The following is a 24,014-nucleotide window of genomic DNA, read 5'->3' as shown; positions in this document are numbered from 1 at the left end:
GAGATGCTAGCCGGCTGCCCTCCGGACCTCATCCTGATCGACGAACTTCGGGCTGTCGTCCAGCAGGACCTGGACAAACAGAAGCCGGCGACCAGCCTCGGCGCCTTGTCGTTACAGCTCAAACGGGCATGATAAAAAATCCAGCCGTATTTACTGCACAAGTCACAACCTAGTTGCCAACATGCAAATTTGCGCTCGTCGTAGGTAAGTCCCTGTTCGTGGAGAATAAACTGAACGCTAAAGAGAATCGCTGTCCCCTATGTAGTAACTTAGAGAGAACATTTTTTTAGAGGATAAAACTTATGCCGGACCATGTAGCTCACGCATCATTCATTGCAGTTTCAACTTAGACTGCAAGACGTGGCAATTTGTTTAGGACATAGCAATTAACCCGCGCCCTGCTGGGGGGGGGGGGGTGTTTGAACACCCCCCTTGTGGTTTTTCGCAAATATCTCAAAAACGGCGGCGCGGAGCGCCGCCGTTTTTGGTACACCTTATCATACATCAATTCTACACATGTTGTGAAAATTTCAGACCAAGGTCATTCAAGGTCAGGTCACCAGGTCACTTGAAGTGACCTCACCTCATAAAAAGTTTCAATGTCTGTCATAGCTACACCGAGTGACCGATCGCTTTGAAACTTTCAGCGATTGCTAAGAGCAATAGCATGTACAAAATGTATATCTCAGAATTTTGATATCGATGACCTAAGGTCAGGTCAATTTTGCGACCTCCCCATTATAAGTCAATGGGAGAAAATTGAAATGCGCCTCTTTTGGACGAAAGACATTATAAACACTCCCAAACACCGAATTACAAGTGGTTTAGACACACTGAACATGAAAATGGTGTCCGGGACCCTTGTTTATGCCCTGAGGTCATCTTAGGTCACGAATGGTATCTAACAGTTTTTCGCAAATAACTTTTGATAGAGGCATGCTAGAGCGATGAAAACGCCCTAGATGTGTTCAGCTCGACGATACGGATCGACTGATATGCAACATGACCCTTTCCGGTCAGGTCATGACCTTGACCTGAGGTCAAATTTTCAAGTTGACCTTTCAAGGTCAAGTTATAGTTCATTCGATGCGTCTTAACGAGAGGAACGCGATGCCGGTAAAAGTAAGCTCGTACAGGGCTTGGGTCAAAAGTTATTGCAGAAAAACTGTTTCCGAAAAAATCGGCTATTTTTGCAGTTTTTGCCCCCTGCAGGCAAAACCGTTGACGTTAGGTCAAATCTGAGAGAATTACTCAGAAAGGACGTTAATAGGGCTATCGAATGCGCTTTTCCGCGGCGCTGTAGCTCTATTGGTTCCCGAGTTATGCGTTGGCTTCTTGGAAATTTTCGACTTTCGACCTGGAAATCCGCGAAATTTTGCCTTCAATGACCTCTGGTGACCTGACCTTTGACCTGACCAAAAAATTGACCGAAGTGATTTCGTCATTATTTTTGACGCTCTTTCGAACGCCGCCTTCCGCGTATCGCTACGTGGCCCAGGAGCCGAGTTACAAGGGGGGGTGTTCAAACACCCCCCCCCCCCCCCCAGCAGGGCGTGGAAATCCAGGACCCCCAGCCGGGCGCGGGTTAATGTTGTCATGATCGGCATACCGCCGAGAACGTCACTATTTATATCATTATCTTAACGGTTGCATATTTCAACCTTCATAGCTTTTAATTTCCTACTGTTTCATATAATTTCATTTATGGCGCTGAACAAGTGTTGAACAGTTCATTTCAATAACTGCATTGTTAAACCTCCGGTAGGGTTAACCATTAAATAATATGTTAAGTGTTACTCTCGCCCCGTTCGCTATGTGTTCGCTTTTTATAATTCTATCAAACGTGATATCATTCCAAGAAAGCACTAATAGAGTGTAGAAGCCATTCCCACTGATGGGACTCGAAGCGATATAGCTAGGTAATGCATAAGGCTGATTGGCGAACTTCAGCTTGTAGACAAGACAAGGAAACGTTCTCAAAAATCAAAGAGTGCACGTATCTCGTTGTCATTGTATCCGTTATTCCCCGTCGGACCTATCGGCTTTCTGAATACCGAGAGACGTCTAGAGTGTGTGTGTGTGGGGGGGGACCCCGCCGCCGTTTCGCCCATTATTAACCCGCGCCCGGCTGGGGGTCCTGGATTTCCACGCCCTGCTGGGGGGGGGGGGGGTGTTTGAACACCCCCCCCCCCTTCTAACTCGGCTCCTGGGCCACGTAGCGATACGCGGAAGGCGGCGTTCGAAAGAGCGTCAAAAATAATGACGAAATCACTTCGGTCAATTTTTTGGTCAGGTCAAAGGTCAGGTCACCAGAGGTCATTGAAGGCAAAATTTCGCCGATTTCCAGGTCGAATGTCGAAAATTTCCAAGAAGCCAACGCATAACTCGGGAACCAATAGAGCTACAGCGCCGCGGAAAAGCGCATTCGATAGCCCTATTAACGCCCTTTCTGAGTAATTCTCTCAGATTTGACCTAACGTCAACGGTTTTGCCTGCAGGGGGCAAAAACTGCAAAAATAGCCGATTTTTTCGGAAACAGTTTTTCTGCAATAACTTTTGACCCAAGCCTTGAACGAGCTTACTTTTACCGGCATCGTGTTCCTCTCGTCAAGACGCATCGAATGAACTATAACTTGACCTTGAAAGGTCAATTTGAAAATTTGACCTCAGGTCAAGGTCATGACCTGACCGGAAAGGGTCATGTTGCATATCAGTCGATCCGTATCGTCGAGCTGAACACATCTAAGGTGTTTTCATCGCTCTAGCATGCCTCTATCAAAAGTTATTTGCGAAAAACTGTTAGATACCATTCGTGACCTAAGATGACCTCAGGGCATAAACAGGGGTCACGGACACCATTTTCATGTTCAGTGTGTCTGAAACACTTGTAATTCAGTGTTTGGGAGTGTTTATAATGTCTTTCGTCCAAAAGAGACGCATTTCAATTTTCTCCTATTGACTTATAATGGGGAGGTCGCAAAATTGACCTGACCTTAGGTCATCGATATCAAAATTCTGAGATATACATTTTGTACATGCTATTGCTCTTAGCAATCGCTGAAAGTTTCAAAGCGATCGGTCACTCGGTGTAGCTATGACAGACATTGAAACTTTTTATGAGGTGAGGTCACTTCAAGTGACCTGGTGACCTGACCTTGAATGGCCTTGGTCTGAAATTTTCACAACATGTGTAGAATTGATGCATTATAAGGTGTACCAAAAACGGCGGCGCTCCGCGCCGCCGTTTTTGAGATATTCGCGAAAAACCACAAGGGGGGGGTGTTCAAACACCCCCCCCCCCCCAGCAGGGCGCGGGTTAAGCTAAAAGCCTTGCAAACAAAAACAACACCCAGCGATTCACAATCAAGTTAAAAGTGTCAGATCAGCATGTGACCTCTGAGGTCAGGTCACGTGCACAAGTGCAGGGTGTTCATTAGCGAATGACGTAAAGTAAGCCCCCGCTGGAGCCCCAAATGATCGCCGGCCATCGTGTAGACGAAGCCTTCGACGACTCACGGCAGCGTTCAGTTCATCAAGGGTCTTGGACTCTTGAGTTCGCTCAGCAATTTGAGTTGCTTGAGGTTAAACGGTGAAGTCCAAGCAGGAAAAATCCAGACTGCAGAGTGACCAGGGCGGGTGCTGGGATCTTGTTCAGTTGCTCGAAGGTGAAGAGAGTCTAGCAATTCTTCAGTAATCTGTCCAGTATTCACGTTCACAATGGCTTAAGAAACCTGGGAAGGCATTTTTAATATATGGACTTGTGATGTCAATTACAGAAAGTCGTGATACCGATACCAAACCAAATACCAACAGGAACCGTGGGAAAATACCGAAACCGAGCCGACTTGGGAATATCAGGGAAATGCCAATTTTTTACCAAAGTCACAGTCTCTTTTACAGTAGCGAGGATTCACAATACCAACAAAATACCAAATGTGTTAGCCTCGAAACGCCAAATACCAAGTTGGTATCGGTTTGGTACCTATCGGTATGCCAAAAAGTTGGTAGTTTATTGACATCTCTAATATGGACATCATCCACAAGAAGAAACTGAACTGGAAACATTATCGTCCGATCCTAATTACCGTCATCTCCCCTGACAGCATGGTGTCGAGGCTGGAAGCGTGCACCTTTCGGCGCACGGCTCAGTGAAGCGGAAGAATGGTTCGAAAGGGTGATATTGAGTGACGAAAAGTGGCTCGCGCTACAGCAAGCAACCGCAAGAATAATACAGGCTCCTTCGCCGAAGAATCCACAAAAGTTGATTCCATACAAGGATGTGCACGGAGCAAAGGTCTTGGCCGAGGTCTGCCGCACGGAGAAGCAAGTTTTCTTCGAGCGGCACAACTGATTTCTGTTTGTGCTATGTAAAATGTCTAAGATTTATCATTCCAACGGTGAGCTGTTTATGCAATATGTCGTACGCCTTTGGCGGGGCTGACTTTATGTCATCTTTTAATGATGACCCTGTAATTTAGAGGATAGCGCGTGGATGTTTAAATGCGGTTATCCCGCACCGTAGACAGTGTTTACAATTGCTTCACGTGCAAAGAGCCAAAGAAAGAAACTTATCAGATGTGGTGTAACTGATTTTTTAAACGTCTAGACGATTAACAAACTGTTAAACGTCTAGTAAACATTTCGTCTAGTCTGAAATATGTCGTATTTTTATATAAAATGTATTCTTTATCATTAAGCGCCCGAAAGATATCGGCGGTACGGGATAACATTATTTAACCGCTCGTAAGTAGAAAAATATTTCAAACGTCTCGCCTAACCGCTCGACGTTTAAAATATTTGTTCTACCTACTCGCGGTTTAATATATAACCACCTTGTATTTCAGTTGGAACGGTAGTATTTCAGTTGGAACGGTAGTATTTCAGTTGGAGCGGTAGTTAATATATATTAGGTAAACCGCGTTAAACGTCGAGTCGATAGGCGAGACGTTTAAAATATTTGTCTACCTACGAGTGGTTTAATAATTTTATCTTTCTAGTTGAGGTTTATTTGCCATTGGGTCTACAGTGCAGGGATATTTCTATCTCGCACTCCTCTGAGATGCAAAGATAAGAATTTGTTATCTCTGCATCCCTCTGAGATGCAAAGATAAGGTCTCGAGGGTTCATATCGAAAAATCAAGAGTTCAAGTGATGATGGGTCAACAACCGAACGACATTGTTAATGGATGAAACTTACCAAATACCTAAGAACAAACTACTCTGAATCTATTTTTACATAGATGAATGCATTTAAATATAACATTTTAGTAATTAAGAATAAACCTCAACATAGAAAGATATAGGATTCCTCATGGCTCACTCGTGGAAGATCGGATATCTTTTCCTCGCGTGTTACAGAAAAACCTCGCTCCTTCGTCGCTCGGTTTTCAGTAACCCGCTTGGAAAAGATATCCTTATCTTCCACTCGGAGCCATGAAGAATCCTCTATATCCCGTACCGCCGGCATCTTTCGGTCACCTAAGTTAAAAAATACATTTTATGTAAAAATACGGCATATTTCAGACTAGACAAACTTCTAGACGTTTCACAAATCAGGTAAACGACATCTGACAATTTTCTCTCTTTGCACGTGAAACAGTTGTAAACACTGTCTACGGTGCGGAATAATGACAACAAAAAAAAAACTCCAATATCTATGTAACGTCGTTTATGACGTTGCACATGGTTCACAACGCAAAAGTTGAGCATCGATCTTGCAAGGAGTTCAGTGAAGCAACACGAGCACGACTCCATGTGCAAACGATAGTCGTAAATCATTTTTGTCATCAACATAAATTTTAATATTTCCTTTGTTGAATTATGATGGTGAGGGAGGTCACGTCATTGACCTAGCTTTACGTGAACTTCTAGAAACCAGTAAAACGCCTTTTGGGCGAAGAACGAGCGAGCGAGGTAGTGAGCCCTGCACGTGCGGAAGAGCGAGAGGGTGCTTCCAATGGGCTTGTGCAAAGCACCCTTCTAACCGGTCGCTAGCGGTGTGCCAAATTTAAACGCAATCGGCCCAGCCGTTCCTGAGATCTGGAAGCGGCATTTTGCACGTGCGCACGTGCAAACGGGGTCCAAAATGACTTTTGCACGGCACCCTACTAACTGGTCCCCAACCGTGTACCAAATTTGAGCGCAATCGGCCCAGCCGTTCTCGAGATCTGGAAACGCCCCCTGCACGTGCGCACGTGCAGTAGCACCCTAACCGCAACACATGGGAATGCATTGCCTGGTGGGTGCCTACCTGTATGCCAAGTTTCAGCGAAATCGCCCCAGTAATTACCGGGTTACTGAAATGGGAACAAATTTGGCACCTCTTATTGTTGTATTTTGCACGTGCACTGGGGGTGACCCACATACATCGAGAGTATCCTATTTTGGGTAGAAGGGATGCTGCTACCCTACAAAAATTACCGCAAGTCAATCGCCCAAGCGGCTGCTGAGATATGAGCCTCTCAAAATCACTACTTTTGCAAAACAGCTTGAACACCCTTGACTATTCACGTGGCACGTGCCACGACGGTCACTGAGATGCATCAAAAGTAGTCAATTACGGGGTAGAAGGGATGGCGCTACCCAACAAAAAAGACCGCAGGCTAATCGGTCCAGTGGTTGCTGAGATATAAGCCTCTCAAAAGCGTTACAGGCCGGGCCGGGCCGGGCCGGGCCGGGCCGGGCCGCTCATACTGAGATTTTTCCGTTATATTGAAAAGACTCACTTCGCTCGCTGCGCTCGCTCGCTCGTAATTACGAGACATAAAAGTTGCATGGTCTCGGAAGAATATGAAGTCCTGTGAGTTTTATTTATCTGCAGAAGTTGACCTAGCAATGGCGGAGCTGCCAAGCCGCAATATTTTGGGACCGAGTGAAGTCTTTTATGACGTCATAGGTCAGTGACTCGACAAGAATTGAAAATGTAATTGGTCGTTGGTGTCACCAGAGAATCGGCTTGAATCAAATCAGGTGTGCTATTTTTCAGCTTTCAGGTTTCCTTGTTGAGAGCAATCGCAAGAAGTCTGGGGTAGGTAACACCCGTCACCCTCATCTATGGAAAGTAATGCTTTTGCGGAGCGACCTTCAAAGCTAGTGCGCCCCATGCACTGTCGTGTTTTCAGCTTGCTGTCGGTTTTCCAATATATGGAAGCCAGTTACAGGCGTCTCTTACATAGTCTCTCATTGGTCAATCGCACACACCACGTGTGGTTCATCAACGACCAATGAGAAGATGAGAAACGCCAGCAAACTGACAGCATGCTGATTTGGTGATCAAACAGCGCCCTGACCACACCCCTCCCCATCTATCGCTGACACCCTGCTCGGTAACTCGTCTCGAGACGCGGCTGAGCCAGGCCCTTCGACCGGCTACCGCCGCCGGCATAATTCCGCCTGATTCCGACTGCACCGCTGGACACCACACTGCGGCGAGCGACCCCGCTGTCAGACTCGGGCCGAACGCACCCCCTCCCCTACCCCCACTCCAGCTGTGGCGAGGGTGAGGGTATTCACCGCATCAAACCTACAGGCCGCCTGGACCCTTATCTTGAGACCAATAGTACCTAACGTTGTATTGCGTCTGAAATAAAAGGGCACAGAATCGCCCATCATTGTGCTATTTCATGCAGCAATGGACAGCCTGCCCAGCATGCCATTTTTTTTTTATTAGCCTCAGACGGCGAAATTATGAGGTTGCACGGGGTATTGACAATATTGTAGTGTCAATAAATTTATTTCATCACGCTATACAGAATACATACCATTGCGTGAAAATCCGTCACGTAACTTGATCATCATTGATGAGTCTGTTACAGAGAACAGCGGCATTGACATAACAGCTGCCGTTGCGATTAAATATCAAATATCGATGGAAAACGTTCCAGTATATCATATACCGGGAGTTCCTAAATAAACAGACGAATTTAATTTCCCTCTGGCGGTGGCTGTGATTAAAATTATGTTAATAAAAGTGTACGTGCTGAAAGCACGTTCATTGCTTTTTTGTGTGATCCAGTTTCAATCACTTGTCACCATGAAACCATACAGTACAGACGAAAAAACAAAAGTCATACGCTTATATATTGAGACAAAATCTATCGTCGGTACACAACGTAAATATCGGCGGTTTTTTAAGACCCGGAAAGCACCATCGAGAAATGTTATTTTGAGTTTGGTGGAGAAGTTTCTGGCCCATGGCAGTGTTGAGAACCTCAGGAAGGGTCGATGCGGCCGAAAGAAGACAAAACGAACACCTGACAACGTGGAAAAGACCCAGAAGGCTCTCCAGCGGAGTCCCAACAAGTCCCTGAGGCGGCTGAGCCAGGAGCTGGGCTGCAGCAAGACAACGGCTCAACGGCTGCCCAGGACTGACTGTCAGCTGTTTTCTTATAAGGTGTCTGTTCACCAAACACTGACGGAGTCCGACAAACAGGCATGAATGCTGTACAGCGGCTGGTTTCTGAGGAACTGCGACGACGATAGCTACTTTCTCCACCAGATCTGGTTCACTGATGAAGCGAATTTTCACCTCGATGGACGTGTTAACTCTCAAAACTTTCGGTTCTGGTCGACCGACCTGCCAGATGTCGTCGCTGAAGCCCCTCTGCACAGCGCCAAGTGCACTGCGTTTTGTGCGATCAGCAGCAAGGGCGTGATTGGCCCTTTCTGGTTCGAGGACAGCGCTGGGGCCACTGTAACGGTTAACGCACAGCGGTACCGGAAGGTCATCAGCAGGTTTTGGACTGCGCTGAGGCGGAAGCTGGGCGGCGCTACACAGCAGCTGGACAGCCAGTGGTTCCAGCAGGACGGCGCCACCGCGCACACGGCCGGCGCCACCCGGAAATGGCTGCGCGACCGCTTTGGTCAGAGGCTGATCTCACGGGGAGAGGTGCACAGCTGGCCCGCGCGCTCACCCGACTTGACGCCATGTGACTTCTTCCTCTGGGGTCACCTTAAGGACCAGGTGTACAGGAACAACCCGGGAACCTTAGAGGAGCTCAAAGAAGCTGTGACCTGTGCAGTCCGCCGAGTGCGACCCGAGATATGCCGGGCCGCGCTGGAGTCGGCACGGAGCCGCGCCGTTCTGTGCCTGGAGCGGAAGGGAGAGCATCTGGAGCATGTGCTCTGCCGCCATCAGTGAGTGGCCAGTGAGACAGTGACCAGACCAATATAAAATAGCATTGACTGTGCTATACAACAGTTATGGTTTTCATTGGATTTTGTCATTGGAACTGGAAATAAATGACTTTTAAAATCGTCTGTTTATTTAGGAACTCCCGGTACATATATTCATATCTGGATTACTATAGCTACTCCAAAATGCATCCACTATCCACCATTAAATCACTTCACATTACTGTTAACATATTGCGGGCTAGATCCATCGAGCTAATGGCGTCCACTATGGCCTTGCGCCCACTACTCAGTACTCAATGCCTTCAACGTTAGGTCAAATGGTTGCGAAAGTGACAAAATAGACGTTGTGATGCCACTGACATTAACGAATGCCGGGATACTGAGAAAAGCTTCCTTTTACGCAGAAGACCCTCTGCCAGCATAAAACAACTTTCAAGACATTGCAGAAGCTCCCTTAGGAGAATGAAAATCGACCTCCACTTGCAATCATCATCATCCCAAACCTCTCATATAAAAGGGCAGTGCTTCAAGCAAATTTTCAGTAAGTCACAACAGAATAAACATTACTGCACCCCTACAAAAGCGTCCCCAAACCACTATACCCGGATCAGTCCTCCCTACCCAGTGCCCACCTCGCACAGCTCATCAACCACTTACTTAGCTGTCGGTGAACTTGGGCTTGCGCTTCTCAACAAATGCCGTCATGCCCTCGCGCCTGTCGTCTGTGGCAAATGTGGTGTGGAATAGGCGCTTCTCGAAGTGGAGTCCCTCCTGGAGGGTGGTCTCGTAGGCAGCGTTGACGGCCTCCTTGCACATGGCCACCGTGAGTTGCGAGTGCGAGGCGATCTTGTCAGCGGCCTGGATAGCGGCATCCACCAGCTCCCCCACGGGCACCACGCGGCTCACCAGGCCCGCGCGCTCGGCCGTCTGCGCGTCGATCATGTCGCCCGTCAGGCACATCTCCATGGCCTTGGACTTGCCGACGGCGCGCGTCAGCCGCTGGGTGCCGCCGGCGCCCGGGATCGTGCCCAGCGCGATCTCCGGCTGCCCGAAGCGGGCCTTCTCGCCGGCGTAGATGATGTCGCACATCATGGCCAGCTCGCAGCCGCCGCCCAGCGCGTACCCGTTCACGGCGGCAATCACCGGCTTGGAGCAGTCGGCCACGCCACCCCAGAAGGCCAGAAAGCGTCCGCGGTACACGTCGGCAAACTTTTTGTCCTGCATCTCCTTGATGTCGGCGCCGGCGGCGAACGCCTTGTCGCTGCCGGTGAGAACGACGGCACCGACGGCCGGGTCGCGCTCGGCGGCCGTCACCGCCTCCAGCAGCTCGCTCATCAGCGGGCTACAGAGCGCGTTCAGCGACTTGGGCCGGTTTAGCTGGATGAGGGTGACCCGGCCGCCGTCGCCGCGCTGCGAGACGATAATGTGCTCATAGGCGGGCGGTGCAGAGCTGGCCAGGCGCCGGGCCGCCGAGACAGAAGCAGTCAGTGGCCCCAGCCGACTGGCTCCCAGACGAGACACGTGGCCCAGTATGAAAGACATGACTTCTGGATGGTACCTGCGGGGCCGGGGACAGAGAATGGAGATAATAAAGGCTAATTGCCTCACATAGAATGAGTCGCACCAACAATGAGTGGTTTTTCATAGTTTTATTTTATGATTTCATTGAAGAAACACAATAAATAAGTTGTGTTAGTGTTTAATATAAACAATGTAATGAAAAAAAATAATAGGTCAAAATACAAATATATTTCAATTTATAGCAACAATCTACACAGCATGATACTGCGGTGCTCGTTTAATAGCACTATCTGGGAAAAACCTGCCTCAACGGTCTGAGGAATATTCCCTGATGGAGAAAAAACAAAACAGCCCCTCCAAACTCAGGCAATTCTGCACATCATGCCAATGCTTCTTTGACTAACGACGCAAAAGAACCCTTAAAATCAAATAAAAATTAAAGAACTTGTTATTTTATATTGGCTTGCGATAAATAGGGCTCCAGTGACCAGCTCAGCCAATAAAATTAAAACTTGAACATAAGCCCCATGGGATGCTGTGGGAATGGCTTTGGATATTCTAAGAATTAGTCATTATAGCCCTTTCAATTTTCAGGTCAACGTGGCGGCGTGGCCGTCTGCGGTGCATTGGTATTTATTTTCTCGTGCGAAGCATTGCACAGAAATGTAATGCAAACGACGTACGTATAAAACTAGAAAACGGAAACAAGAATTATTTTAACTAACGTTTTCAAAATCAACTTTTATCGTAGGGTGAAATCAATTATAATCATGCAAAGTACCCTGTATCACAAGCTTCACCGCCGCGACGCAAAAGAGAGTTTAAACGGACTTGAAACGGACGACCCAAGGACGACCAACACGGCCGAGAAGAAACACACGCGCAGGAATAGCCGCACTGCGCAGCATTGAGAAACCTTTTCTATTGGGATACGCTCACTAAATCAAAACTTTTCGCATGCATTGCACAGCATCGAGCGACCGAACGATAGGAGTGTCCAAAAACGAGACGAAATGATCATAGTCCAAATCATATCAGCATCTACTATTCCACGCCCAAAGATTCAGAACCAAATCCGTCAGAACGACCAGTGGCTATTCCAAGAACACCGGCCAACCGTCCACAGGCTCTCCCGATAGCTCTACAGGGTGCTCTCGTCATAGCCTTGCTTTCGCCACTGTCGCAAGGATCTGCCAGATGCTCGAGTCCACCATAGCGTATATTTAAAGCGATTCAGAGAGAGTTGGAGGACGTCAGCCTCAGCAGCAGTCTGGTAGGCGCGTGTGCGTCCCCAAATCACCTTTGAGCTCAATTCAATCATATTGGAGCTGATCAGTCTGACACCGGTCGCGGTGGGCGACACTATCAATCACAGTAGGTGAAAGAGGCGTCACTTTGGACAGGTAAGTCCTTCAGTCGCGGCAGGTGACTCCGCCGCTCACCTGACAGGTGACGTAGTTCCTGATGTTGGGGTTGAGCATGTTGGCATATACCCCCGGGATGCCGGGCCGGTTGCAGCCCTCGCCCCAGCTGACCAGACCAATGATGTGGTACCGTTCGGTGGCTTCGTTGTACCACATGAGCGGCCCGCCCGAGTCCCCTTGACAAGTATCCTCGTCATCGCCGAGCGCGCAGAGCTGCCTGTCTGTCAGCGGCAGCGGGTACCGCCGCAACACCTGGCGCATCGCCGGCACCCGCGAGCACTCCTTGTAGTCCATGATCTTGAGCGTCTTGGAGGTGCGTTTCACCTTGTCCGGCTGCCCACCGCCCTCCACGAAGCGTCCCCAGCCGGTGAGCACGCCCGTCTTCACCTTGGCCAGGGTGAGATCGGCCGGGGGCAGGCAGATGGGGTAGGCCGTCGGGTTCAGCTCCACCGGCTGCTCCAGTTCCATAATCGCCACATCGCCCTCGGGGATGTGGCCCTCGGCATAATCGAACGTGCTGATCGGGCGACCCTCATACACCTTGACGATCTGTGAGCGGCGAGCTGTGAAGCGGTCCGTCCAGTCCCAGGCGCCAACCAGGGCGTACGTCGTGTCCGGGAAGAGACCCGAGTGGCGCAGCAGACAGTGGCCGGCGGTCACCACGTGTCTGTCCGTGATGAGCGAGCCGCCACAGATGGGCGCGCTGCTGTAACCCTTAGTGCGCGTCAGGCCCACGAACCAGGGGAACTCTTCAACGCGCGCCGGCTGGCCGTTGACGATCCGCGTGGCTATGTCCCACTTCTCGCCGACAGGGTACATGGGCACGCCGCAGGAGCAGTTGTGGTAGCGAACGCCGCCTAGAGGTCCCAGCGCTGAGGCGACCACATCGGCGACAGCCAATGGGGGAACCAGCAGCAGAAGCAGGGTCAGTAGCAGGGCCGGCAGTAGCGTCGGACAGTGAAACGAACTGACGATACGCTTCGCTGGGCGCCATTTCAAAGCCGCTAGGTGACATCCACTTTGTCTGGCGTTGATGCCTGTCTGATTGTAAAGGTGAAAACTAGGGTAAAAGAGACTAGCATTTTCGTTCATTTGTGGAGATTTGTTACTGCTGTTCCATGTTGTAGATAAACGATAGCGCAATGTCGAGATTGCAGAAATAATTTATTTTTGGCAAGTTTCAATAGAGAATAGCCATAAAACTTTTCCAGGTGCGACATATGCAATTTTTAGGGGAATAAACCAAGGAATAAACTGCAGGCCACGCAGGCTTGGCAGGCGGTGAAGAAAAATTTATTTTACCTTCTTGAATTAAAATCCCGGTAGAAACGTGAGAAGCATAACGATATGCTTTCGACGAAGAAGTTCTCTTACGACACATCCCTGCATTGGATGTCTTTGTTTATGTACCAGGACACTGTCATCACATCGCTACAGACTCGTTGTTATCAAAGATTTATTGCATGCCTCTCATTCATAACAAATATATCTTTATGAATATCAATATATGTTAAGTATACGTCTAGCGTACCTACCCGTTAAAGTTCTTTGAAAAGTTGTGTCAAAAGTAGGCAATTCGGCACATGGAATTATGTCATGGAATGCGCGTTATCCGAGGTAACATACATAAACCATGTAACAAATATATAATGAGCATTTGTTCCTGTAATACGCCTACACCCGAGTCCGGGACAATATAATCGTTAATATTTGCATTCGTCTACATTTACACAGTAGGTAATAACATCATTGAGCAGGGTCATAACTGGCCCGTATAATATCAACGATTCAACTCGCACTGAGTGCGTTACTCTTATGACATTTACCCTATCACTGCTCGCAGTGTCGCACTACCTTCTCAACAATGCGCCCGAGTGCGCGCTCCGTAGTCGACTCCGGGCCGAGGCAGTTGTGAGCCGATCCACTCTCGCAGCGGGTAGCCAGCGCCGGGTCGAGGGGCAGCGTGCCGAGCAGGGGTATGCCCAGATCGGCGGCCAGTCGCTCCGCGGCGCCCGTGCCGCCCAGCACCGGGTAGCGCTCCTGGGAGCAGGAGGGGATAATGTGAGAGTACAGGCTGCTCTGAATCCAACGGAAATTACATTACGTGGATATGATAAATGTCTGAGCTTGTTCGCATGCAATTCATAAAAGTTACAGCACTCGCTGGCAAATCTCAAGCTGTCAACAGCTGAATGAGAGCTAAATGTTTTCTAAAACACAATTTTACGTATAAAATGAAACACACTTTATAATACCGAGGGGTGTTCACGGGCGCCGCAAACTGCTGAGTGCGGTGTGTGCGGTGTGTGCAGCAGGCGTGGGGGTAGGGGATGGGTAAGCGGTAATGACAACAGGTTGGGTGTGGTCCCTTGTGGCCGGTCCTGGCCGACCACAGCGATCGCTGTGTGCGATGACGGAAGGATGACGTAGGGACGCAGTGGGCGGAGCTTACAGCCTGTGTACGGTCCGACCGCACAAAGGGCCCGTGAACAGCCCTCCGGTGTCGGCATGAACACAGAACCACAAAGGTTTTCATTCTCCCTCACCTTACAGCAGGGACACTCGAATTCGGCCATGTTCTCCACCATGCCAATGATGTTCAGACCGACCTTGCGACAGAACGTCACCTGTCTCCGTACCACGCCTGTGGTGGAGGTCACACGCTCAGTCGGACAGGACAGGCCTGGACAGTCACGGTAGCCGGACAGGACAGTCCATGTGTTATCCAGACAGGACAATCCACATGTCCGCTGGATAGGACAGCCCATAATATAGCCGGACAGGACAGTCCACACAAAAGCCGGAAAGAACAGTCAACAAGGAAGCCAAACAGGACAGCTCACCAAGGCCCAAGCGGTCGGATAGGACAGCCAACACTGCAGCCAGACAGAACAGGGCAGTAACTAGACTGGACAGCAGAAGCCTCGGCACAGTGGTGGCCCAAAAACCTCTGATAGGGACTCAAACCCGATCCTGAAAAAACATGTAAAAAAAAAACACTAACGTTGAAGAATGCCTACACAAGCAAACCTGCCTAAAATATTGATGCTACTGAAAGCAGGCCTATACACCTGCATTCAATATCACACTAGGAACGACGCGGTGGGGGTACTGACCGCAGACCAGATCCTGGGGAGTGGTCACCAGCACAACTCCGTCGGGCCGCGTGTCTCGCAGAAGTCTGGCCAGGCTCAGGTGCTCGTCACTGGTACCTGGCCGAGAGGAAGGCGGTTCTCAACGGTCGGAAAATGACAGAACACACATCACTGGTTGTCGGCTCGCGATTAACATTCAGCGGTCAATTTTGCCACTTTCACATCACCAGACTGGACATCAGGTCAACAGACTGGTCTATATACATCCGGCATGACAGGTTACAGTTATGTGAACAGGTAAGCTGGTCAGTGGTGGAGCAATATGGGCCACAAGAGACGGAACCCTTCGGTAGATTAGAAGCTCATCCCTGACTTTTCGACAGGAACTTAGTTAGACACTCACCGGGCGGAGTATCTATAACCAAGTAGTTCAGGCGTCCCCAGAGCGTGTCCCTCAGCATGGATCGCACCAGGTGAGTTTTTCGCGGACCGCGCAGAGCCACTGCGGCGTCAGCACTGGGCAGCATTGAGCCAACCGAGAGCACCTTCACACCGCAGGGCGACCTGAGGGGGAACGAGACATATTAGACTGAAGACCTGAGGGGGAACAAGACATTAGAATGGAGACCTGAGGGGGAACAAGACATGTTAGAATCAAGACCTGAGGGCAGTGGCGTATCTAGGATTTCTCTCAGGGGGGGGGGGGGGGGGGTCCGCAGTCAAAAGGGCCCTTGACTGACTGGGTTGAAAGGGCCCTTAAGTGGCAAAAGGGCCCTTGTAGCCTGAGTTGAAAGGGCGTTCAACCCGCGTCCCGTGGGGGGGGGGGGCGAAACGGCCCCCTGTCCTCTTCCGTAGCTATCTCCTAAATGACTGCAGATATCCCCACCGAACTTTCAGGACCTCTACGGGCATCCATTTTACACATTGTGACCAATTTTTTTTTCCAGAGGCTATGATAGGTTGGCCGCAAATGACGCCATGTTCTGCCATTTTCGACCCAAAAAAGGTTTCGCAGGAAGAGCTGTCAGCCCTACAGAGCTGTAGAAACGTAAAAATGTTCCGAGATAAAAGGTGTACAATTAACAGGCCTAGGTCAAATCTGAGCACAGTTTAGCCCCGCCTTGGGTTGGGCCCAGGCTGGAGCGTTGACCCTAGGTCAAAGCTGAGCACAAATTACAGAAAGAGTGTCAAAAGAGTTTTGTTTGTTTTGTTGGGCTATACCCTTTCGGTCTGACCAGACCATTTCAGGGCCGGAAGGATGATAGGAATTGAGGGAGACATTGGTCTGGGCGGGCACCTTGGTGAGTCACCGGGGCTGAGCCTGTTCAACAGGACAGGCCGACCAGCCCCAAAGTGCTCACTGCACCCGGTTACGAGTGTGCTTCCTTAGGAGCTGCAGTGCACTCCAATGGGAGCCGCCCGCATGGTATAAAGTTGCCCGTCCAGGTCCAGCCTGGATCATGGGTTGCGGCATGGAGGAGAAGGATTTGAATGTCCTGAGGATGGAAACGGCGAAACGGGTGTTAACTGTTAACCCGCGCCGGGCCGGGGGCTGTTTGAACACCCCCCCCCCCCCTGCGGTTTTTCGCAGATATCTCAAAAACGGCGGCGCGTTTCTGGCACACCTGTTTTTGCATCTTTTCCACACATGTTGTGAAAATTTCAGACCCAGGTCGCCTTAGGTCAGGTCACCAGGTCACGCCAGGTGACCTCACCTCAGAAAAAAATAAGAATGCTCTTCATAGCTACACCGATTGATCGATTGCCTTGAAACTTTCAGCGATTGATAAGAGCAACATTATCTATAAAACGTTAATCTCGGAATTTTGATATCGGTGACCTAAGGTCAGGTCAATATCGCGGCCTCTCCCTTACCTATCAGTCAATGGGAGAAAATTTAAAAGCGTCTGATTTGCACGAACGCTATTCTAGACACTCTCTAACATCGAGATGTAAGTAAAATTGGCACACTGAATCGGAAAATGGCAACTGTGACCCCTCGTTATGTCCCCGAGGTCATCTCAGGTCACGAACAGAATCTAACAGTTTTTCGCCAATAACTTCTGATAGAGGCGTGCTAGAGCGCTGAAAACGCCTTAGATGTGTTCGACTCGACGTTGCGGATCGACTGATATGCAACATGACCTTTTCCGGTCAGGTCATGACCTTGACCTGAGGTCAAATTTTCAAGTTGACCTTTCAAGGTCCAATTATAGTTCATTCGACGCGTCTCGACGAGAGGAACACGATGCTGGCAAAATTAATGTCATGACTCTTTTAAGTCAAAAGTTATTGCCGAAAAAACGCTTTTCGTAAAAACGGCTATTTTTGGAGTTTTTGCCCTCTGGAGGCTTAACCGTTGACCTGAGGTCAAATCTGAGAACATTACTCAGAAAGGTCTGTAAAAGGGCTATTGAATGCCCTTTTTTCTGGCGCTGTAGCTCTATCGGTTCCCGAGATAGTCGTTGGCAGTTTCCAAAATGTTGAAATAGTCAACATTTTACCTTTGGTGACCCCTGGTGACCTGACCTTTGACCTGACCCAAAAAATGACCTTAGTGTTTTCGTCCTTATTTTGGACGTTCTTTCGATTGCCGCTTTTCGCGTGTCGCTACGTGGCCCAGGAGCCGAGTTAGAAGGGGGGGGGGGTGTTCAGACAGGGTGTTTACCCTGGAGACCCCATTCTCCAGGGGCGGAATCTCAGAGCACCGGCCCGGCGCGGGTTAAAAGAGCTATTAACTACGCTTTTCCCCGACACGGCATTCATTTCCGAGTGATGCGGTGGTTTGTTGAAAATTGTCGAAATTGGACCAGAAAATTGGCGAAATTTAGCCTTGGATGACCTATGTGAACTGACCTTTGACCTGATCTAAAAAGTGATCAGAGTAATTTCGTCATTATTGTTTGCGTCCTTTCGAACGCTGCCTTTGGCGTGCTGGTACGTGGCTCAAAAGCCGAGTTAGAAGCAGGGGTGTGGAGCCGGAGCTGGAGCCGGAGCCGCCGGAGCCGGCATATATTGCCCGGAGCCGGAGCCGGAGCCGGAGCCGTCCAAAAAGGCGGCGACTCCGGCTGCTTTTTTGAAGAGGAAAAAATTATTGACCTACCTAGTTCGGTTTGACAGTACAAGGCAGTAAAACATGTGGTACCTATTCAAAATAGCCTTGTTATGCAAATACATAAGCAACGTGAACCAATCCTTCATCTTTTCTCTTCCACCCGTATTTAATTATATAGAGGATGTACTGAGTATTGGAGCCGGACCATTTTACTCGGAGCCGGAGCCGGAGCCGAATCCGATTTTTTCTCCAGAGCTGGAGCCGGAGACGTCTGAAATTTCCACGGCTCCGCATCCCTGGTTAGAAGGACCCTGGCCGGCCGAGTGGGAGGGTGGGTGCCACCACATCGTTTTTTTTTTTGCGACAGCTCGGAACACGTCGGCAACAGAGAGCCAAAACTGGGCATAGCTACCTGACCTTTGATGCAAACCGGGCCTTGTGACACCTGCATTTTCAAGGGGGGCCTCTGGTCGTCTTAAGGACCCTCTGTTACCCTCAGAGGGACCCTCTGATGGCCTCTGCAGACCATCACTGGCCTCAAAGGGCACTCTAGTGGCCTCCATGGACCTTCTGGGTACCTGAAAGGGCCCTTTGTTTTCTCTCCAGGGGCCCTTGTTTACCTCAAAAGGTCCTCTTTTACTTCAGATGGCCGTATGTTTGTCTAATACATGAGGCCCCTGGTGGCCTGAGAGGCCCTGTTTGTGTCCCAAAGGGCCCTTTGTTGACCTCTTAAGGCCCCTAGTTGGCCTCAAAAGTCCTCTGATTGTCCTAAAGGGCCCTCTGTTCCCTTCAGAGGGCCAGCCTTTTCCTCAGAGTGCCTGCTGACCTCATAGAGCCCATAGTGGCCTGACATAGCCTTCATATCACCTCAGAGGGCCCTCTGGTGTAAGGCTCAAGTGACCTTCTCAGAGGGCTCCGGCTGCCCTGTGACTGACAATTGTCCACTCTTATCCCCCTTTTGGGTGACCTATTTCCCCCTCTGACACCCAAGCCAAAATACAATTTTGGGACACTGACTCCGAGGGCCAGTTGATTTTCAGAGGGCCCTCTTTGAAGTGGATGTGAGGACCCGCTATTCGCCTCAGAGGGCCCTCTGGTGGCTTCAGACTTCAGAGGACCCTATTTTGGTATCAGCGGGCGCCTCTCTGTGGCATCAGAGGGCCCTCAGAGGCCTCAAATGGCCCTATTACATCTCAGAGAGCTGTCTTTGAACTCAGAGGGATCTTTTTTACTTCTTTGTGGTGTCTAAGGGGGCCCTCTGGCCTTTGTTCGCCTCAAGGGGCCTCAAGGGGTCCTCCGATGACTTCCAAGGACCCTCTTTGATCTCAGAGGGCCTGATGACCTCATAGGGCTCATGGTGGTCTGACATAGCATCATATCACCTCAGAAGGCCCTCCAGTGGCCTGAGAGGGCACTTTGTGGCCTTTGAAGGCCCTCCGTTCGCCTTAGAGGGCCCTCTTTGATCTCTTTGATCTCTTCGATCTCAGAGGGCCCTCTTTGAGGTGGCTGTGAGGGCCCTTTGTTCACCTCAGAGGGCCCTCTGGTGACCTCCAGGGACCATCTTTGATCTAAGAGGGCCGTCTGGTGGCCTCATAGGATACCTTGTGGCCTGAAATTGACCCTCGTACCTCAGAGGCCCTTCTGTTCGTCTTAACAGGCCCTCTGCTGGTCTTAGCGGACCCTTTGTGTGCCTGGGAGGGCCCCCCTGAGTACCTGAGAGGGCCCTCTGTGTGTTCGAGAGGGCCCTCTGTGTGCCTGAAAGGGCCCTCTGTGTAGTTTGCCTGAGAGGGCCCTCTGTGTGCCTGAGGGGGCCCTATGTGTACCTGAGAGGGTCCTCTGTGTGGCTGAGAGGGCCCTCTGTGTGTCTCAGAGGACCATATGTGTACCTGAGAGGGCCCTCTGTGTGTCTGAGAGGGCCCTTTGTGTGTCTCAGAGGGCCTTTGTGTGCCTGAGAGGGCCTCCTGTGTGCCTGAGAGGGCCCTCTGTGTGTTTGAGAGGGCCCTCTATGTGCCTGAAAGGGCCCTCTGTGTACCTGAGAGGGCCCTCCGTGTGTTTTAGAGGGCCCTCTGTGTGCCTGAAAGGGCCCTCTGTGTACCTGAGAGGGCCCTCTGTTTGCCTGAGAGGGCCCTCTGTTTGCCTGAGAGGGCCCTCTGTGTGCCTGAGGGGGTCCTATGTGTGCCTGAGAGGGCCCTCTGTGAGCCTGAGAGGGCCCTCTGTGTACCTGAGAGGGCCCTCTGTGTGTCTCAGAGGACCATATGTGTACCTGAGAGGGCCCTCTGTGTGCCTGAGGGGGCCCTATGTGTGCCTGAGAGGGCCCTCTGTGAGCCTGAGAGGGCCCTCTGTGTGCCTGATAGGGCCCTCTGTGTACCTGAGAGGGCCCTCTGAGTGCCTGATAGGGCCCTCTGAGTACCTGAGAGGGCCCTCTGAGTGCCTGAGAGGGCCCTCTGGGCTCTGGCCCCCGTTCGTCTCAGAGGGTCCCTTTATTCGCCCCTTCAGAGGGCCCTCTGTTTGCCTCAAAGGGCCCTCTGCTTGCCTAAAAGGACCCCCTATTCGCCTCAGAGGGCCCTTTGGTGACCACAGGGGGCTCTATTGTTGCATCGGAGGGCCCTCTGTTGCCTCCGAGGGCCCTTTTTTATCTCAGAGGACCCTCTTTGACCTCAGAGGGCTCTTTTCGACCTCTTCGAGATGTCTGAGAGGGCCCTCGGGCCTGAGAGGGCCCTCTGAGTGCTCTGAGAGCCTGAGAGGGCCCTCTGAGTGCCTGAGAGGGCCCTCTGAGTACCTGAGAGGGCCCTCTGAAAGCCTGAGAGGGCCCTCTGAGTGCCTGAGAGGGCCCTCTGAGTGCCTGAGAGGGCCCTCTGTGTGTCTGAGAGGGCCCTCTGTGTGCCTGAGAAGGTCCTGTTCGTTGTAAAGGGCCCTTAATTTACTCTACAAGGTCCCTCGTTGGCCTAAAGGGGTCCTCTGATAGTCCTAAAAGGGTCCCTAAAAATGTAATTGATACTTTTCATTATGTAAAAAATGTAAGTGGTGAAAAGGGCCCTCAAAGTGTTTTCATTTTTTTCGAGTAAAAAAAAAATTTTGCTCCAGGGGGGATCCTAGGACCCCCAGGGTCCCCCCTTGGATACGCCACTGCCTGAGGGGGGGGGGCAGCATGGATACCTGGGAGAACGGGGCATGCCAGGAAGAAGACCTGAGGGGGACGGGTCATGTCAGCAGGGCGACCTGGGGTGGAACGGGACCTATTATCGGTACAGCGTCCTAATATGGACCAAAACGCCTCAGCAAGAAGACTGCGCCGACTTCGGTAGATGTAAGCACAGGGATCTGAGATGGGCCATGGAATGCTAATACCGAGACCTAGACCTGGATCGCGACATGACAAAGCATCCCATGGGCCATGGCAGGGAACGTGATACGTTTGTAACGCGAACACGTAACGATTTTTGTTACGTAACATGACAGGGAACGTAACAAAAACGTAACACAAAGGCTTCACCGTGGAAATCTGACAAGAATACTGTTACTGAGCATCGAAACCTATGCAAGTCAGCCTACTCAGATAATCCGACTGCGGATCGGGTCCGAGACCCAGCCACTCATCCTCAGGAGATCCCCGACAGTCGGTCGGTCGAACCACTCACACGGGCGGCAGCCAACCCCACTGGCTGTTGGTGATCTCCTGATCGCTGACAGCCAGCAGCGTCGGCAGGCTGGGACCACAGATGTCGGTATCCAGAGCGGCCACTGTGGCGCCGCGCAGAGCCAGCCGGGCAGCCAGGCAGGCAGCGACGGTCGACTTTCCTGAGCGGAACGGCGGCCGTACCATGAGTGGGCTACGAGACTAATGCGACAAGAAAGGTAGAATAATTTACGGCACAGTACTCTGAATTTAAGTAATGCAAAATTAAATCGATTCATGAGAATCATCAGGGCATAAGATATGTCAATAGGCACCACAACGAATGTACCATGAGCACTTGAATGGTACTATAAGCACCGTCAGACGACACAACACAACTCTATCGTTTTTTTTTCCAGAGGACCGGACGTCTCACACTCAGCCATCGCTCGGTTCCTGACCGATGACATCCACTCACCGACGCCTCCCTTGCCGGACATCACGATCACCTTGTGTTTGATGGCTCTCATGCGGATATTGAGTGCGTCCTGCGCCGGATCACGACCAGCTGATGACGGTGACGTCAGATGGACATACAGTCAGACATACAATCAGCACAACAATACACATACAGCATATACAGACATATGGCCAGTAGCAGTGGGGTAAACGATTTACGTGAATATGACAACAGCGGAGTAAAGTAAGTATTAGTAGCCGATACACAAACCGTGATAAAAAGTGAGCTGATGAATGACTTATAGCGAATTGCGAAACTTGCAACTAATACCAAGGAGAGATAACGAAGTTTGGTCCGAGCGAATGGGAAAACAATGTCAAATATTATATTTGAACTGATGCGAGCTCACCCTGTGACTGGCAGAGCGCCTGTCCCGGACAGCCCTGGCAGCCGGACGCCCGTCCCGCCTCCTCCTGCGGTGGAAGAAGACCGATTAGCTCACCATACCGCAGCAGAGGGCGCGTCCATCGACACCTGCTCCGACCTCACCTCAACATAGACACAGGCTGGGATCAGGGTGGTTTGGTATTCTGCATAAATTCATATCTAATATCGCATATCACATGACGGCATACCAATTTAAAACAAGACACATTACACCAGCGAACAATTAACTTGATTGTTAACAACACTCACCAAATTTTCGGGACAAGATGAAACTTTGGACTCCTCCATCTTCACATGCAAAGGGAGTAAGCCGAGACTCTGAAAAAGACATGAGTCCACTCCGGAACATTACACATGTTTGACGGATTGGTGAGCCAGAGGCCCAGTGCCGGCGCTACGACGCGAAAAACTGATCCCGACCGTCCAATCGGACCGATCACTGTGTTGCCGAAAAATTTAGAAACTGACGGCCGATTTGAGATCAGCGCCTATGAATGCAATACCGATCAACCATCACGTTAGAACGCTCAGTGCCGATAGGTCGTGTACCTACTGGTAGTCGGAATGTAGGTACGGGGACCCGCAGTTACTACTGTACACGAACCCCAAGTCTCACCGTCTGTCCTGTCCAGTAACGACCGATAACATTGATAATATGATATCGACTGCCGGTCCCTGTACGAGCAGCTGAGGTTTTCAGTGCGTGCCCTCTGACAGCTTATCGTTGTTCCCTGTGAGAGTGCTGGGACAATTTACTCAGGGTCGCTGTACAGTAGCAACTGCGGCTCCCCGTACATTCCAACCGTTTCGTCTGTGATTGCGAGCGAGTAATCGCGAACGATTACCTACTCGTCCCGTGTGATATTATCTCGAAACTCGATGAGAACGATCCCACCAATCTTGATGATAATCAATCTAGACCTACGCGCCTATGGACCGCGATCTTTTTCGTCATTCTTTTTCGCGGATCTTCGTCCACCTCGCCCCACTGCGGACCAGTATCCCGCCATCATCGCCCCTTACCCTGATCCCAAGTTCACTAGGAAACGACTCGCCCTTAGCTATTGTCGCCCAAAGGCCCCAGAGGCCCACTCCTAACTCAGACCCCACTCCACCCTATAACGACCAGTGACCACACTCCCCATCTATTTGTGTGAGATAGCACATTCCATCTCCGAACCTCATATCGTAAGCTCCGATGAAACGATTTAGGTAACAGAGTACGATCTAAGGAAAAAAGTCCACTGTTTATGGAAATGAA

General features: G+C 50.4%; 3 protein-coding genes across 5 annotated transcripts; all 3 read right to left on the bottom strand.

Moving 5' to 3' along the window:
* Positions 1 to 7,692: 7,692 nt before the first annotated feature.
* Positions 7,693 to 11,501, bottom strand: LOC122380062 (enoyl-CoA hydratase, mitochondrial-like). Of its 3 annotated transcripts, none has more exons than XM_043362848.1 (2): positions 11,438 to 11,501; positions 7,693 to 10,693 (listed from the first exon to the last, which is right to left on the bottom strand). In XM_043362848.1, exon 2 carries the CDS (start codon positions 10,675 to 10,677, stop codon positions 9,793 to 9,795), a length of 885 nt encoding a protein of 294 aa, XP_043218783.1. In that variant the 5' UTR covers positions 10,678 to 10,693; positions 11,438 to 11,501; the 3' UTR covers positions 7,693 to 9,792. The 3 variants fall into 3 exon arrangements, with proteins under 3 accessions (XP_043218783.1, XP_043218782.1, XP_043218784.1); XM_043362847.1 differs by having other exon boundaries at positions 7,693 to 10,695; positions 11,380 to 11,464; XM_043362849.1 differs by lacking the exon at positions 11,438 to 11,501 and adding an exon at positions 10,962 to 11,176.
* Positions 11,502 to 11,862: 361 nt separating this feature from the next.
* On the bottom strand, positions 11,863 to 13,373 carry LOC122380063 (clotting factor G beta subunit-like). Its single transcript, XM_043362850.1, has one exon. The coding sequence runs from the start codon at positions 13,170 to 13,172 to the stop codon at positions 12,069 to 12,071; it is 1,104 nt and encodes a 367-aa protein (XP_043218785.1). The 5' UTR covers positions 13,173 to 13,373; the 3' UTR covers positions 11,863 to 12,068.
* Positions 13,374 to 13,515: 142 nt separating this feature from the next.
* On the bottom strand, positions 13,516 to 23,367 carry LOC122380061 (cytosolic Fe-S cluster assembly factor nubp1-A-like). Its single transcript, XM_043362845.1, has 8 exons — positions 23,003 to 23,367; positions 22,716 to 22,779; positions 22,325 to 22,414; positions 21,869 to 22,028; positions 15,579 to 15,739; positions 15,197 to 15,292; positions 14,627 to 14,724; positions 13,516 to 14,120 (listed from the first exon to the last, which is right to left on the bottom strand). The coding sequence occupies exons 1-8, from the start codon at positions 23,039 to 23,041 to the stop codon at positions 13,911 to 13,913; spliced, it is 918 nt and encodes a 305-aa protein (XP_043218780.1). The 5' UTR covers positions 23,042 to 23,367; the 3' UTR covers positions 13,516 to 13,910.
* Positions 23,368 to 24,014: the final 647 nt, after the last annotated feature.

Source organism: Amphibalanus amphitrite, unplaced genomic scaffold (assembly GCF_019059575.1).
Source record: "Amphibalanus amphitrite isolate SeventyFive unplaced genomic scaffold, NRLGWU_Aamphi_draft 000090F_arrow, whole genome shotgun sequence".
NCBI lineage: Eukaryota > Metazoa > Arthropoda > Thecostraca > Balanomorpha > Balanidae > Amphibalanus > Amphibalanus amphitrite.
Note: the sequence above shows the minus strand (reverse complement) of the source record. Positions and strands in the feature narration are given on the sequence as shown.

Coding starts and splice junctions, on each gene's coding strand:
- LOC122380061 (XM_043362845.1), bottom strand. CDS start 23,041: ATGGAGGAGTCCAAAGTTTCATCTTGTCCCGAAAATTTG. Junction 15,293..15,578: donor GGTTATAGATACTCCGCCCG/GTGAGTGTCTAA, acceptor CCTCTCGGCCAG/GTACCAGTGACGAGCACCTG. Junction 14,725..15,196: donor TCCCCAGGATCTGGTCTGCG/GTCAGTACCCCC, acceptor CCTCCACCACAG/GCGTGGTACGGAGACAGGTG.
- LOC122380063 (XM_043362850.1), bottom strand. CDS start 13,172: ATGAACGAAAATGCTAGTCTCTTTTACCCTAGTTTTCACCTTTACAAT.
- LOC122380062 (XM_043362848.1), bottom strand. CDS start 10,677: ATGTCTTTCATACTGGGCCACGTGTCTCGTCTGGGAGCCAGTCGGCTG.